At 39.2% G+C, this 14,424-nt stretch overlaps 1 protein-coding gene across 16 annotated transcripts in view; it reads left to right on the top strand.

Annotated features, from left to right (window-relative positions):
* The window catches only part of EML5 (EMAP like 5), a 170,793-nt gene that overhangs the window by 115,643 nt on the left and 40,726 nt on the right, over window positions 1–14,424 (top strand). For all 16 annotated transcript variants that reach the window (XR_007518849.1, XM_049897337.1, XM_049897336.1 and 13 more), the window contains 4 exons: window positions 10,568–10,720; window positions 11,444–11,575; window positions 12,688–12,776; window positions 13,645–13,821. Coding sequence is in view for 15 of the 16 variants with exons in the window: in XM_049897337.1 (XP_049753294.1) it covers window positions 10,568–10,720; window positions 11,444–11,575; window positions 12,688–12,776; window positions 13,645–13,821 (551 nt within the window). In the remaining variant the exon portion in view is untranslated. The remainder of the gene's footprint in view (window positions 1–10,567; window positions 10,721–11,443; window positions 11,576–12,687; window positions 12,777–13,644; window positions 13,822–14,424) is intronic.

The raw sequence follows: 14,424 nt of genomic DNA, 5'->3' as shown, positions 1-14,424 counted from the left end.
GTAGTCATCATTATCACTGTAATGGTCAAGGGTAGCAGCCTCTTAGGCTCCCAAGGTCCTTAACTCCATTAGACATTTCACTACAATCAACTGCAGGAGATAATTTGATTAATTGTGAACCTACAGAATACCTTGGATTACTGGCATCCCATTTCCTATTGGCAATGGGCTGAGCACTGTGCAGAAGCCCAATGGCATGACTAAACCAATCCCAAAACTCCCATCTTTAATAGTCTATCTCCTGGGGCCACTGCATTACCAACTGTGTATCAGTCAAGAGCCAGAAATCACCCCAGTAATTTAAACAGGGAAGATTAAATATGAAGAAGTGTTAATTAATAAAAGATGGTTAACTACTAAAAGGGATAAAAGAGGATTCTAAGGGGTATCCAAAACCAAAAACCAAACCAGTTGCTGTCAAGTTGATTCTGACTCATGGCGACCCCATGTGTGCAGAGAGGAACTCCGTAGGGTTTTCAAGACTGTGATCTTTTGAAAGCAGATTGCCAGGCTTTTCTTCTGAGGTGCCTCTGGGTGGGTTAGAACCTCCAACCTGTAGGTGAGAAATGATTACAGGAGGTGGCACCATTGACATGGGCTCCCTTCAACAGAGATGATCATGGAAAAGGTTAGAACTCAACCTTTGTTGAGTGCTTAACCATTTGTGCCACCCAGGGACTCCTCTAAGGGGTATAGAAGTTGCAAATGCATAAAACAGCCACCGCCCATAGGGCTAAGGGACAGTGAATAAGGAAGGAACTCCTCTCCCAGGCTGAGATTCAGATCTCCTTGGAGAGAGTATGGCTGCCACAGGAATGTACAACCTGTCAGTGGTGAAGAAACTTGCCAGAGGGCTTGGGCCACCGCTGATCTATGAAATCTTCTGTTATGGTGACAGAGAAACTACCCCTTCCAGCCCCCAGTGATCCCCTGGCTTGCAGGCACACTGAAGTAGAAAGAAAACTCCCTTCCTCCTGCTTTGGCCTTGCAGTGTCCCTCCAGCACTCTCTTTGACTAAAATCAAGCCAAAAACAGGCTTATCTTGACTTTTATCTTTTTCTCTTATTCCACATGCAGCTGGTCAAAGCCTTGCCATCTCAGTCTTCACATATATCCAAATCCTACCACTTCCCATCACCTCCATTGCTGACACCCTATTCCGGTCATTATCTTCTTTTGACTAGATAATGATGAAGATGAAATGATGATGATAGCAGCTACATTTACTGAGTGCTTACTGTATGCCAGGCACTATTGTTGAAGCTTTTCATTTAATCTTCAGTCAGTGCTATGTGGTATAGGTACAATTATAGATGAAAGAACAGAGGCACAAATAATTGAGTAACTTGGCCGTGGTCACTCATCTAGTAAGGGGCCGACCATGATTTGAACCCAGACTGTCTGGCCCTCATCCAACACTCAACCACTCAACCACTTTGCTATACTACTTCTCAAAATGGATTAATGCAGCACCCTCCTAATTGCTCTTCCTGCTTCCATTCTATACGGTTCCAAGCCCCATTGACAGCCTGTTCTCATTTCAGGAGCCAGAAAGATCTTTTAAAAATGTACATCAGATTCAAATCCCTCCAGGACCTCTTCATGCCATTCAGAATATCATCTAACATTCATAATTTTGTCCTTGAAGACCCTATGGATTCTGGCTCCTGCTTCACTTTCCAACCTCACCTTCTATCTCTTTGTCTCAGCCCATCCCACCCTAGTCACGCTGGCCTTCTTATTGCGCAGGTACTCAGAGCTCATTGACTTCACAGCGTCTGTACTTGCCGTTTCCACTGCTGAATGCTCTGACACCAGACCCTCTGGTTTATTCAGTTTGATGATACCTCCTCAGAGGCTTTCTGTGAACACTCTGACTTAAAAATAACTCCTTTCTCCCCACTCTCTGTCTTTTTCCCTATATAATTTATCACTTCCTGCAATTATGTGTGTATTTGTTTGTCTGTTATCTTACCTACTCCCTTGAGAATGTATCGTAGAGGGATGGGACTGTGTTCTGTTGCCCCATTTGCCAAGCATAATGCCTGGCACAGTATAGGTAATTCATAAATATTTGTTTCGTCCATTTTAAATCATTCTATTTTTAATGTTTGGATTATTTTTCAACAAAATTCTGTCCAGCTATGTTTTACCACTTTATCCTTACATTTTTCAAAACTTGGAACTAATCTTTTTTAGAGCTTTCTGAAAGATTTGACAATTCTTTTACTAACCCTGAGCTCCCCGTTGCTTAATTTTCATAATAAAATATATTCTTAAATTTCAGAAATCACAGCTTAGATTTCTTCATACCAACATATGCTTGATAATTACATGACTTCTTGTTCTCAGTTCATCCTGTATCTCTTCGTTCTGTAACAGCCCTACCCTATTCTTCCTGCTTCAAATTTTGCGCAAGAATCAAAACGCCTCAGGGCTTGAATATGCCTGCAGTCCCTTGCTGTCTGATTAAGCCCATTTTTGGTTTGCCAGTGCAACACTAATCCATTTTTTTTAAAAAATTAATATTAACATTATTACTTCTTAATGTGCTGTTTTGAAATTTAGATAGATCTTCCTAGCTTAAATTAATAATTGCCTACTATCAAATTTTTTAAAAAAACATTTTTATACAGATGATTATCATTTCTTAAATTTTGAATTCATTGGATAGAAACTACAAAGGTACCTCCCACCCCCCCCAAAAAACTTCTACATGTATCATTGATTTTTTTTTTATTAACTTTTATTAAGCTTCAAGTGAACATTTACAAATCCAATCAGTCTGTCACATATAAGTTTACATACATCTTACTCCGTACTCCCACCTGCTCTTCCCCTATTGAGTCAGCCCTTTCAGTCTCTCCTTTCGTGACAATTTTGCCAGCTTCCCTCTCTCTCTATCCTCCCATCCCCCCTCCAGACAAGAGCTGCCAACACACTTTCAAGTGTCCACCTGATACAATTAGCTCACTCTTCATCAGCATCTCTCTCCCACCCGCTGACCAGTCCCTTTCATGTCTGATGAGTTGTCTTCGGGGATGGTTCCTGTCCTGTGCCAATAGGAGGTCTGGGGCCCCGCCGGGATTCCTCTAGTCTCAGTCAGACCATTAAGTATGGTCTTTTTATGAGAATTTGGGGTCTGCATCCCACTGATCTCCTGTTCCCTCAGGAGTTCTCTGTTGTGCTCCCTGTCAGGGCAGTCATCGATTGTGGCCAGGCATAAACTAGTTCTTCTGGTCTCAGGATGATGTAGGTCTCTGGTTCATGTGGCCCTTTCTGTCTCTTGGGCTCCTAGTTGTTGTGTGACCTTGGTGTTCTTCATTTTCCTTTGTTCCAGGTGGGTTCAGACCAATTGATGCATCTTAGATGGCCGCTTGTTAGCCTTTAAGACCCCAGACGCCACATTTCAAAGTGGGATGCAGAATGTTTTCATAATAGAATTATTTTGCCAATTGACATAGAAGTCCCCTCAAACCATGTTCCCCAGACCCCCACCCCTGCTCCGCTGACCTTTGAAGCATTCATTTTATCCCGGAAACTTCTTTGCTTTTGGTCCAGTCCAATTGAGCTGACCTTCCATGTATTGAGTGTTGTCTTTCCCTTCACCCAAAGCAGTTCTTATCTACTGATTAATCAATAAAAAATCCTCTCCCTCCCTCCCTTCTTCCCCCCTTCGTAACCACAAAAGTATGTGTTCTTCTCAGTTTTTACTGTTTCTCAAGATCTTATAATAGTGGTCTTATACAATATTTGTCCATTTGCCTCTGACTAATTTCGCTCAGCATAATGCCTTCCAGGTTCCTCCATGTTATGAATGTTTCACAGATTTCGTCACTGTTCTTTATCGATGCGTAGTATTCCATTGTGTGAATATACCACAATTTATTTACCCATTCATCCGTTGATGGACACCTTGGTTGCTTCCAGCTTTTTGCTATTGTAAACAGAGCTGCAATAAACATGGGTGTGCATATTATCTGTTTGTGTGAAGGCTCTTGTATCTATCTCTAGGGTATATTCCGAGGAGTGGGATTTCTGGGTTGTATGGTAGTTCTATTTCTAACTGTTTAAGATAACGCCAGATAGATGTACCATTTTACATTCCCACCAGCAGTGTATAAGAGTTCCAGTCTCTCTGCAGCCTCTCCAACATTTATTATTTTGTGTTTTTTGGATTAATGCCAGCCTTGTTGGTGTGAGATGGAATCTCATCGTAGTTTTAATTTGCATTTCTCTAATGGCTAATGATCGAGAGCATTTTCTCATGTATCTGTTGGCTGCCTGAATATCTTCTTTAGTGAAATGTGTGTTCATATCCTTTGCCCACTTCTTGATTGGGTTGTTTGTCTTTTTGTGGTTGAGTTTTGACAGAATCATGTAGATTTTAGAGATCAGGCACTGGTCTGAGATGTCATAGCTGAAAATTCTTTCCCAGTCTGTAGGTGGTCTTTTTCCTCTTTTGGTGAAGTCTTTAGATGAGCATAGATGTTTGATTTTTGGGAGCTCCCAGTTATCTGGTTTCTCTTCATAATTTTTGGTAATGTTTTGTATTCTGTTTATGCCTTGTATTAGGGCTCCTAGGATTGTCCCTATTTTTTCTTCCATGATCTTTATCGTTTTAGTCTTTATGTTTAGGTCTTTGATCCACTTGGAGTTAGTTTTTGTGCATGGTGTGAGGTATGGGTCCTGTTTCATTCTTTTGCAAATGGATATCCAGTTATGCCAGCACCGTTTGTTAAAAGGACTATCTTTTCCCCAATTGACTGACACTGCTCCTTTGTCAAATATCAGCTGCTTATACGTGGATGGATTTATATCTGGGTTCTCAGTTCTGTTCCATTGGTCTATGTGCCTGTTGTTGTACCAGTACCAGGCTGTTTTGACTACTGTGGCTGTATAATAGCTTCTGAAATCAGGTAGAGTGAGGCCTCCCACTTTCTTCTTCTTTTTCAGTAATGCTTTGCTTATCCGGGGCTTCTTTCCCTTCCATATGAAATTGGTGATTTGTTTCTCTATCCCCTTAAAATATGACATTGGAATTTGGATCGGAAGTGCGTTATATGTATAGATGGCTTTTGGTAGAATAGACATTTTTACTATGTTAAGTCTTCCTATCCATGAGCAGGGTATGTTTTTCCACTTAAGTATGTCCTTTTGAATTTCTTGTAGTAGAGCTTTGTAGTTTTCTTTGTATAGGTCTTTTACATCCTTGGTAAGATTTATTCCTAAGTATTTTATCTTCTTGGGGGCTACTGTGAATGGTATTGATTTGGTTATTTCCTCTTCGGTGTTCTTTTTGTTGATGTAGAGGAATCCAAGTGATTTTTGTATGTTTATTTTATAACCTGAGACTCTGCCAAACTCTTCTATTAGTTTCAGTAGATTTCTGGAGGATTTCTTAGGGTTTTCTGTGTATAAGATCATGTCATCTGCAAATAGTGATAACTTTACTTCCTCCTTTCCAATCCGGATACCCTTTATTTCTTTGTCTAGCCTAATTGCCCTGGCTAGGACTTCAAGTACGATGTTGAATAAGAGCGGTGATAAAGGGCATCCTTGTCTGGTTCCCGTTCTCAAGGGAAATGCTTTCAGGTTCTTTCCATTTAGAGTGATATTGGCTGTTGGCTTTGCATAGATGCCCTTTATTATGTTGAGAAATTTTCCTTCAATTCCTATTTTGGTAAGAGTTTTTATCATAAATGGGTGTTGGACTTTGTCAAATGCCTTTTCTGCATCAATTGATAAGATCATGTGGTTTTTATCTTTTGTTTTATTTATGTGATGGATTACATTAATGGTTTTTTTGATATTACACCAGCCTTGCATACCTGGTATAAATCCCACTTGATCATGGTGAATTATTTTTTTGATGTGTTGTTGGATTCTATTGGCTAGAATTTTGTTGAGGATTTTTGCATCTATGTTCATGAGGGATATAGGTCTGTAATTTTCTTTTTTTGTAATGTCTCTACCTGGTTTTGGTATCAGGGAGATGGTGGCTTCATAGAATGAGTTGGGTAGTATTCCATCCCTTTCTATGCTTTGAAATACCTTCAGTAGTAGTGGTGTTAACTCTTCTCTGAAAGTTTGGTAGAACTCTGCAGTGAAGCCGTCCGGGCCGGGGCTTTTTTTTGTTGGAAGTTTTTTGATTACCGTTTCAATCTCTTTTTTTGTTATGGGTCTATTTAGTTGTTCTACTTCTGAATGTGTTAGTTTAGGTAGGTAGTGTTTTTCCAAGAATTCATCCATTTCTTCTAGGTTTTCAAATTTGTTAGAGTATAATTTTTTGTAGTAATCTGAAATGATTCTTTTAATTTCATTTGGTTCTGTTGTGATGTGGTCCTTCTCGTTTCTTATTCGGGTTATTTGTTTCCTTTCCTGTATTTCTTTAGTCAGTCTGGCCAATGGTTTATCAATTTTGTTAATTTTTTCAAAGAACCAGCTTTTGGCTTTGTTAATTGTTTCAATTGTTTTTCTGTTCTCTAATTCACTTAGTTCAGCTCTAATTTTTATTATTTGTTTTCTTCTGGTGCCTGATGGGTTCTTTTGTTGCTCACTTTCTATTTGTTCAAGTTGTAGGGACAGTTCTCTGCTTTTGGCTCTTTCTTCTTTTTGTATGTGTGCATTTATCGATATAAATTGGCCTCTGAGCACTGCCTTTGCTGTGTCCCAGAGGTTTTGATAGGAAGTATTTTCATTCTCGCTGCATTCTATGAATTTCCTTATTCCCTCCTTGATGTCTTGTATAACCCAGTCTTTTTTCAGGAGGGTATTGTTCATTTTCCAAGTATTTGATTTCTTTTCCCTAGTTTTTCTGTTATTGATTTCTAGTTTTATTGCCTTGTGGTCTGAGAAGATGCTTTGTAATATTTCGATGTTTTGGACTCTGCAAAGGTTTGTTTTATGACCTAATATGTGGTCTATTCTAGAGAATGTTCCATGTGCGCTAGAAAAAAAAGTATACTTTGCAGCAGTTGGGTGGAGAGTTCTGTATAAGTCAACGAGGTCAAGTTGGTTGATTGTTGTAAGTAGGTCTTCCGTGTCTCTATTGAGCTTCTTACTGGATGTCCTGTCCTTCTCCGATAGTGGTATGTTGAAGTCTCCTACTATAATTGTGGAGGTGTCTATCTCACTTTTCAGTTCTGTTAAAATTTGATTTATGTATCTTGCAGCCCTGTCATTGGGTGCATAAATATCTAATATGGTTATGTCTTCCTGATCAATTGTCCCTTTTATCATTATATAGTGTCCTTCTTTATCCTTTGTGGTGGATTTAAGTCTAAAGTCTATTTTGTCAGAAATTAATATTGCTACTCCTCTTCTTTTTTGCTTATTGTTTGCTTGATATATTTTTTTCCATGCTTTAAGTTTTAGTTTGTTTGTGTCTCTAAGTCTAAGGTGTGTCTCTTGTAGGCAGCATATAGATGGATCGTGTTTCTTTATCCAGTCCGTGACTCTCTGTCTCTTTATTGGTGCATTTAGTCCATTTACATTCAGCGTAATTATAGATAAATAAGTTTTTAGTGTTGTCATTTTGATGCCTTTTCATGTGTGTTGTTGGCAATTTCATTTTTCCACATACTTTTTTGTGCTGAGACGTTTTTCTTAGTAAATTGTGAGATCCCCATTTTCATAGTATTTGACTTTATGTTAGTTGAGTCGTTACGTTTTTCTTGAGTTATGGAGTTGTTATACCTTTTTGTGGTTACCTTGTTATTTACCCCTATTTTTCTAAGTAAAAACCTAACTTGTATCATTCTATATCGCCTTGTATCACTCTCCATCTGGCAGTTCAGTGCCTCCTGTATTTAGTCCCTCTTTTTTTTTTGATTATTGTGATCTTTTACCTATTGACTTCCATGATTCCCTGTTATGTGTATTGTTATTTTTTTTTTAATTAATCTTAATTTGTTTGTTTTTGTGATTTCCCTATTTGAGTTGATATCAGGACATTCTGTTTTGTGACCTTGTATTGTGCTGGTATCTGATATTATTGATTTTCTGACCAAACAATATCCTTTAGTATTTCTTGTAGCTTTGGTTTGGTTTTTGCAAATTCTCTAAACTTGTGTTTATCTGTAAATATCTTAATTTCGCCTTCATATTTCATAGAGAGTTTTGCTGGATATATGGTCCTTGGCTGGCAGATTTTCTCCTTCAGTGCCCTGTATATGTCGTCCCATTCCCTTCTTGCCTGCATGGTTTCTGCTGAGTAGTCTGAACTTATTCTTATTGATTCTCCCTTGAAGGAAACCTTTCTTTTCTCCCTGGCTGCTTTTAAAATTTTCTGTTTATCTTTGGTTTTGGCGAGTTTGATGATAATATGTCTTGGTGTTTTTCTTTTTGGATCAATCTTAAATGGGGTTCGATGAGCATCTTGGATAGATATCCTTTCGTCTTTCATGATGTCAGGGAAGTTTTGTGTCAGGAGTTCTTCAACTATTTTCTCTGTGTTTTCTGTCCCCCATCCCTGTTCTGGGACTCCAATCACCCACAAGTTATCCTTCTTGATAGAGTCCCACATGATTCTTAGGGTTTCTTCATTTTTTTTAATTCTTTTATCTGATTTTTTTTCAGCTATGTTGGTGTTGATTCCCTGGTCCTCCAGATGTCCCAGTCTGCATTCTAATTGCTCGAGTCTGCTCCTCTGACTTCCTATTGCGTGGTCTAATTCTGTAATTTTATTGTTAATCTTTTGGATTTCTACATGCTGTCTCTCTATGGATTCTTGCAACTTATTAATTTTTCCACTATGTTCTTGAATAATCTTTTTGAGTTCTTCAACAGTTTTATCAGTGTGTTCCTTGGCTTTTTCTGCAGTTTGCCTTATTTCATTTGTGATGTCTTGAAGCATTGTGTAAATTAGTTTTTTATATTCTGTATCTGATAATTCCAGGATTGTATCTTCATTTGGGAAAGATTTTGATTCTTTTGTTTGGGGGGTTGGAGAAGCTGTCATGGTCTGCTTCTTTAAGTGGTTTGATATGGATTGTTGTCTCCGAGCCATCACTGGGAAACTAGTTTTTCCAGAAAAACCGCTAAAAAAAAAAAATGCAGTCAGATCCCTATCAGAGTTCTCCCTCTGGCTCAGGCTATTCGGATGTTAATGAAGCCACCTGGGGAGGGTGGGGGAGGGATCAGAGAGATAGGAGAGTAGCACCTCAGAATATAGCCAGAGTTGCTTGTCTTGCTTGGAATGACTATTATATCTGAGATTTCCACGGGGCACGTCGGCTATGTGTGCTCTCTGTGTGGAGATTGCCCCCGGGGGGTCTGGCCCACTGGAGTTACGGTCAGATCCTCTGCTGCCAGCCTGGGGTGGTGCACTCCCGACTCCAAAATCAGTCGCTGCCTCCCGGGGACTCCCCGTCCCGCCTACCGCGTCGCCGCGCCGCCCCCGCGAACCGGCTGGCCTCCCCCCCCGGGGTCAGCTCAGGCGAGCGGAGCAGCTCCCCACGCCTGCACCGCGACCGCGCGTCCCGGCTGGGATGCCACTCTCCCCGCTCCAAGACCCGTCACTGTCTCCCGGGGCCTTCTCCCACCGGCTGCGTTGCCATGCTGACCACGCGAACCGGATGGGCCCCCCCCGGGGTCAGTTCAGGGGGGTGGAGCTGCTCCCCGCGCTCGCGCCCCGCCAAAATCCCGGCGGGACTGCTCCCCGGCTGGGACGCTGCTCTCCCCGCTCCAAGACCAGTCACTGCCTCCCAGGGACTTCTCCCACCAGCTGTGCCGCCACGCCGCCCATGCAAACCGGCTGGCCCCCCCCCGGCGTCAGTTCAGGGGGATGGAGCTGCTCCCTGCGCTTATGCTGCGCCCGCAGTCCGCCAAAATCCCGACGGGACAGGTCCCCAGCGGGGACGCTTCTCTCCCCACTCCAACACCAGTCACTGCCTCCCGGGGACTTTTCCCACTGGCTACGCCGCCACGCCACCCGCGTGAAACAGCTGGGCCCCCTCCCGGAATGAGTTCGGGGGCCAGGGCTGGGCCCCTTGTTTGTGCCGTCTGCCACCCTGGGCTTTGCCCCAAGTCGGGCGCCGAAGGTCACCTGACTGATATGCTGGCTCCAAGCTCTGAAAACAATCGCTGCCTCTCCGTATTTGTTCGTTCTCAATCTCTAAATCTGTGTTTGTTGTTCAGGGTTTGTAGATTGTTATGTATGTGATCGATTCACTTGTTTTTCCGAGTCTTTGTTGCAAGAGGGATCTGTGGTAGCGTCCACCTAGTCCGCCATCTTGGCCCCGCCTCGACTTTTTATTTTAGTTAAAATTTCACATTCTTTATCAGTTTAATTTCTTTTAAGGTATAAATATTAGTATGCGTTTTTGTTGCATTCAAAAGAGGAAATGGTTTGTATCAATTCTTGCTTATAATTCCATACCATTCATTTCAATAGAAAATTTTATTGTGTCTTTTGACTCCTGTTTAGTGTTGATTTGAAGCCATAATAAGTATTGGCATCCCCTTGAAATTAAAGGTTCTTTAAGCACATATATATATATATATATATATATTTTTTTTTTTTTTTAATAAAAGAAAATTGCCTGATAAGTACTCTCTCTTTTAGGTGGAAGGTGTTGCTGTTTTTCCCCTGATGGTAAAGCTTTGGCAGTAGGCCTCAATGATGGAAGTTTCTTAATGGCAAATGCAGATACTCTAGAGGATCTTGTGTCTTTTCATCACAGAAAAGATATTATTTCAGATATTCGATTTTCACCTGGTAAGATTCCATTTCAGTCTTATTTGATTATTAACTTGAATCTGGCAATCAGTAAATCTCTCACTGTGTCATTGATATTAACTGATATTTTTTGTTAGAATTTTCCTTTTTTTTTTTTTGGACTAGACAAGGCAGTGTGGTGAGAGTCAAGAGCCCTGGATTGGATGGATGGCAAATCATCTGGCTGAGTGCCAGTTCTGCCACTAAATTTTCCATGTGTCTCAGGTCAAGGCACTTCTCTGAGCTACAGGTTCCTCATTTGTGAAATGAAAGGATTGGATGGCTGTCTTCTTTATATGCTTTTGAACTTGCACTAATTTTATTCCCTCAATTTCCATATATTCATCATCTGCTACAAAACTTACTGTAATGTACAGATTACTAATGTTAAGGTAAAATTTACTTATGTTGGTTTAGTTCTATTTTTTCTAAGTTCAGAGGTTTTTTGTTTTGGGTAAGTGCAGAGTGTATCAAAATTGCATTTCATATAATTTCTTAACATTTGCTCTCCACTGATCTACTTCCCCACAAAAAAAAATTGTTGATTACAATATATTTGAAAAATACACTTTAATATTCATCACTTGACACGTCTGTCTTGTTAGAATTTTTGAAACACCTAAGAGTTCTTGAAAAAATATTAAGACCAAAGTAACCCCAGTTACAGAGTGTAAAAATATTTCCAAAGGTAGAAAATGTCAAGCAGATATGTTTCTATTACAGGGTCTGGCAAGTATCTAGCCGTAGCATCCCAGGACAGCTTTATAGATATATACAACATAGTGAGCAGTAAGCGAGTAGGAATATGCAAAGGCGCTACCAGTTATATAACCCACATTGATTGGGATACTAGAGGTAAGAATTTAAATAACTTAATATTTGGTAAAGCTTCATGTGATATTTTAGAGAAACAAGTGATTCAAAAAGATTGTTAAAAACAAACATAATTCTCAAAATGATTTTCCACTACTTTACATCTAAAGGATGAACACTGTAGAGCTTAGAGTTTTCAATATTTCACCTAATGTTATTCAAATGATAGCACACCAAATGATGACATTACTGCGATAAACTCTTTAATTTGTAAAATAATGTAAATATTATGCAAAAATAATTTTTAGTGATGGCGATGTCGTGGTTTTTGTCAGATAAATTTGATGTAAGTAGTAACTTTGAATCTGGAAAGTGAGAAATATTAATGAGGATTTTAAAATCATTTTCCCATTGTTGGTATGAAACACATTCCCTAAATACGGTCATGATTGCACAAAATACAGAATGTAATGTGGGCAGGTCTGTTTTTAGCAGAATATATGGTACGTGGCATATGATTGTACCAGTAAGGCATCAGTGGGAATTTAGACACGAAGCGTCAGCTTTAATAAGCTTGAATAAATGTTAAATATTTAAATGTTCCCCTTTAAAAGATTTTGTTTTACTTATTCATCTAAATAACCCTAGAGTTGCAAATTAAATTTTTTTCCCAATGTAGTTAGAAAAATTATTTACATTTACTTTTTTAAAAAACACTTCAACATTTGTTTCTAAGGCTTTTCTTTTTTTGCAAATGTATAATAGAAATGGTATTTATATATATAAGCCAAAACCAAAAACCAAACCCGTTGCCATCAAACCGACTCTGACTCATAGCTACCCTATAGGACAGGGTAGAACGGCCCCATAGAGTTTCCAAGGAGTGGCTGGTGGATTCAAACTGCTGACCTTTTGGTTAGCAGCCTAGTTCTTCTTCACCCCCATGTCGCCAGGGCTCTGTTTATGTATATACATGCACAAAAATTAAACCGTTTATTAATTTGATTACTTAGTTATATGGAGATTAAGAAAATGAAATGCTCTTAATATATGTTGACTGCTGAAGAAAATGGGTTTTTATATTTAAGCTTATTTTCCCCATAAAATTTAAGCAGGATACTAGATGTATATATATATATTTTTTTTTTTTTAAGGAAAGCTTTTACAAGTCAACACTGGTGCTAAAGAACAATTATTCTTCGAAGCTCCCAGAGGGAAAAAACAAATCATTCCCAGCGTGGAGGTAAGAAGATAGTGGTGCTCGTGGTGTTGTTTATATGAGTAAGAATAGTTGAAAATTGATGCCTACCTTTCTTCCTTTAGTTGCATGGAAAGTCTGTTCTCCAATTATAGATATTCATTGAGTGTGTTTATTTTATTGGGTCAGAATACATAGATGGATCAGGAATAAATCACTGACATGTCTAGGTATGCTCAATTCCCTTTCTCAGAGAACAAGAAGCATGCAACAGCAAATAGAAGACATGCCCTCTAAGACTGGAATACTTCATGTCTGCTGAATCTGTCTAAGGCACTTGCTGGCAAATTCCTGATCTAAAAAACTACAAAAACACCCGTACACACACACCACACACAACCAAGAAAAATGTGTGTAGGTTTATGCCTAACAATATTTGCAGTTTTTTTTACATGGCCTGGGAATAAAGGCTCAACGAATTTAACATGCAAGTGGCTTAATAAGGGAAAGGGACTGTAAGTGGAAGTCATTAATTTCTGGTAATGGTTGGTTGGAAAATATGCTTATGCCAATAATGCATCCGTGGGAATTTAAACATAAGCGTCAGAAGATGTTCCTTGATTATGTGAAGGGCAGGAAAAGTCTTAACTTCTTCAATCACTGTGTGCCCAGCATCTAGCACGTACAGTGGGTACATAATTAGTGCATCTCAAATAACCTCAGGTTCAAATTTTCCTGCAAGAACTAGTAGACTCTGGAAGCTACTAAACAAAGACCACTAACTTCCTAGATTTGAGTTAGAAAGAGAAATTATGTATTGTTGTCCATGTTCTTTTTTTGACTCTAATAAATATAATCATTGTTAATTTTTTAGGTTTATATATATACCGACAGCATTTTTTTTTCTCTTTAGGTAGAAAAAATTGGCTGGGCATCATGGACAGGTGTGCTTGGTTTATGCTGTGAGGGCATTTGGCCAGTAATTGGAGAAGTCACGGATGTAACTGCCTCTTGTCTCACCAGTGACAGAATGATCCTTGCTACCGGGGATGATCTGGGATTTGTAAAGTTATTTAGATTTCCCACTAAAGTATGTGTTTTTCTTTAACTTTCTTAATAATGATTATTATAAACATAGTTAAGGTGATGCCATCTCATAGCATTTCATTCTTGTGATATGAAATGCCCAGAATTATGTTTGTTATCCTTGGCATCCTATTAATAGCTTTTATCTAGAAGAACTATTAAGTTTATGATCCTGTGCCTTAAGTTGTGTATTGTACAGTGTTACTCAGTCTTGAGTAATTTAAATATCCTTTTAAAGGAAGCATTCCTTTTATTCCCTATATCGGCTTAAGTAATCTTAGTATTCTTTTCATGAAATGCATACCATTAACAGCCGTCAGTATGGATTACACTTCAACATAAAGGAAACAAAAACCCTCACAACTGGACCAATAAAAACATCATGATAAACAGAAAATATTGATGTTGTCATTGATTTTACTTTACTTGGATCCACAATCAATGCCCACGGAAGCAGCAGTCAGGAAATCAAACAGTATATTACATTAGGCAAATCCGCTGCAAAAGACCTCTTTAAAGTGTTAAAAGGCAAAGATGTCACTTTGAGGACTAAGGTGGGCCTGACCCAAGCCATGGTATTTTCAGTTGCCTCATATGCATGCAAAAG

This window comes from Elephas maximus, chromosome 10, assembly GCF_024166365.1.
Source record: "Elephas maximus indicus isolate mEleMax1 chromosome 10, mEleMax1 primary haplotype, whole genome shotgun sequence".
In the NCBI taxonomy this organism is placed as follows: domain Eukaryota; kingdom Metazoa; phylum Chordata; class Mammalia; order Proboscidea; family Elephantidae; genus Elephas; species Elephas maximus.
This window is presented reverse-complemented; position numbering and strand designations above follow the sequence as displayed.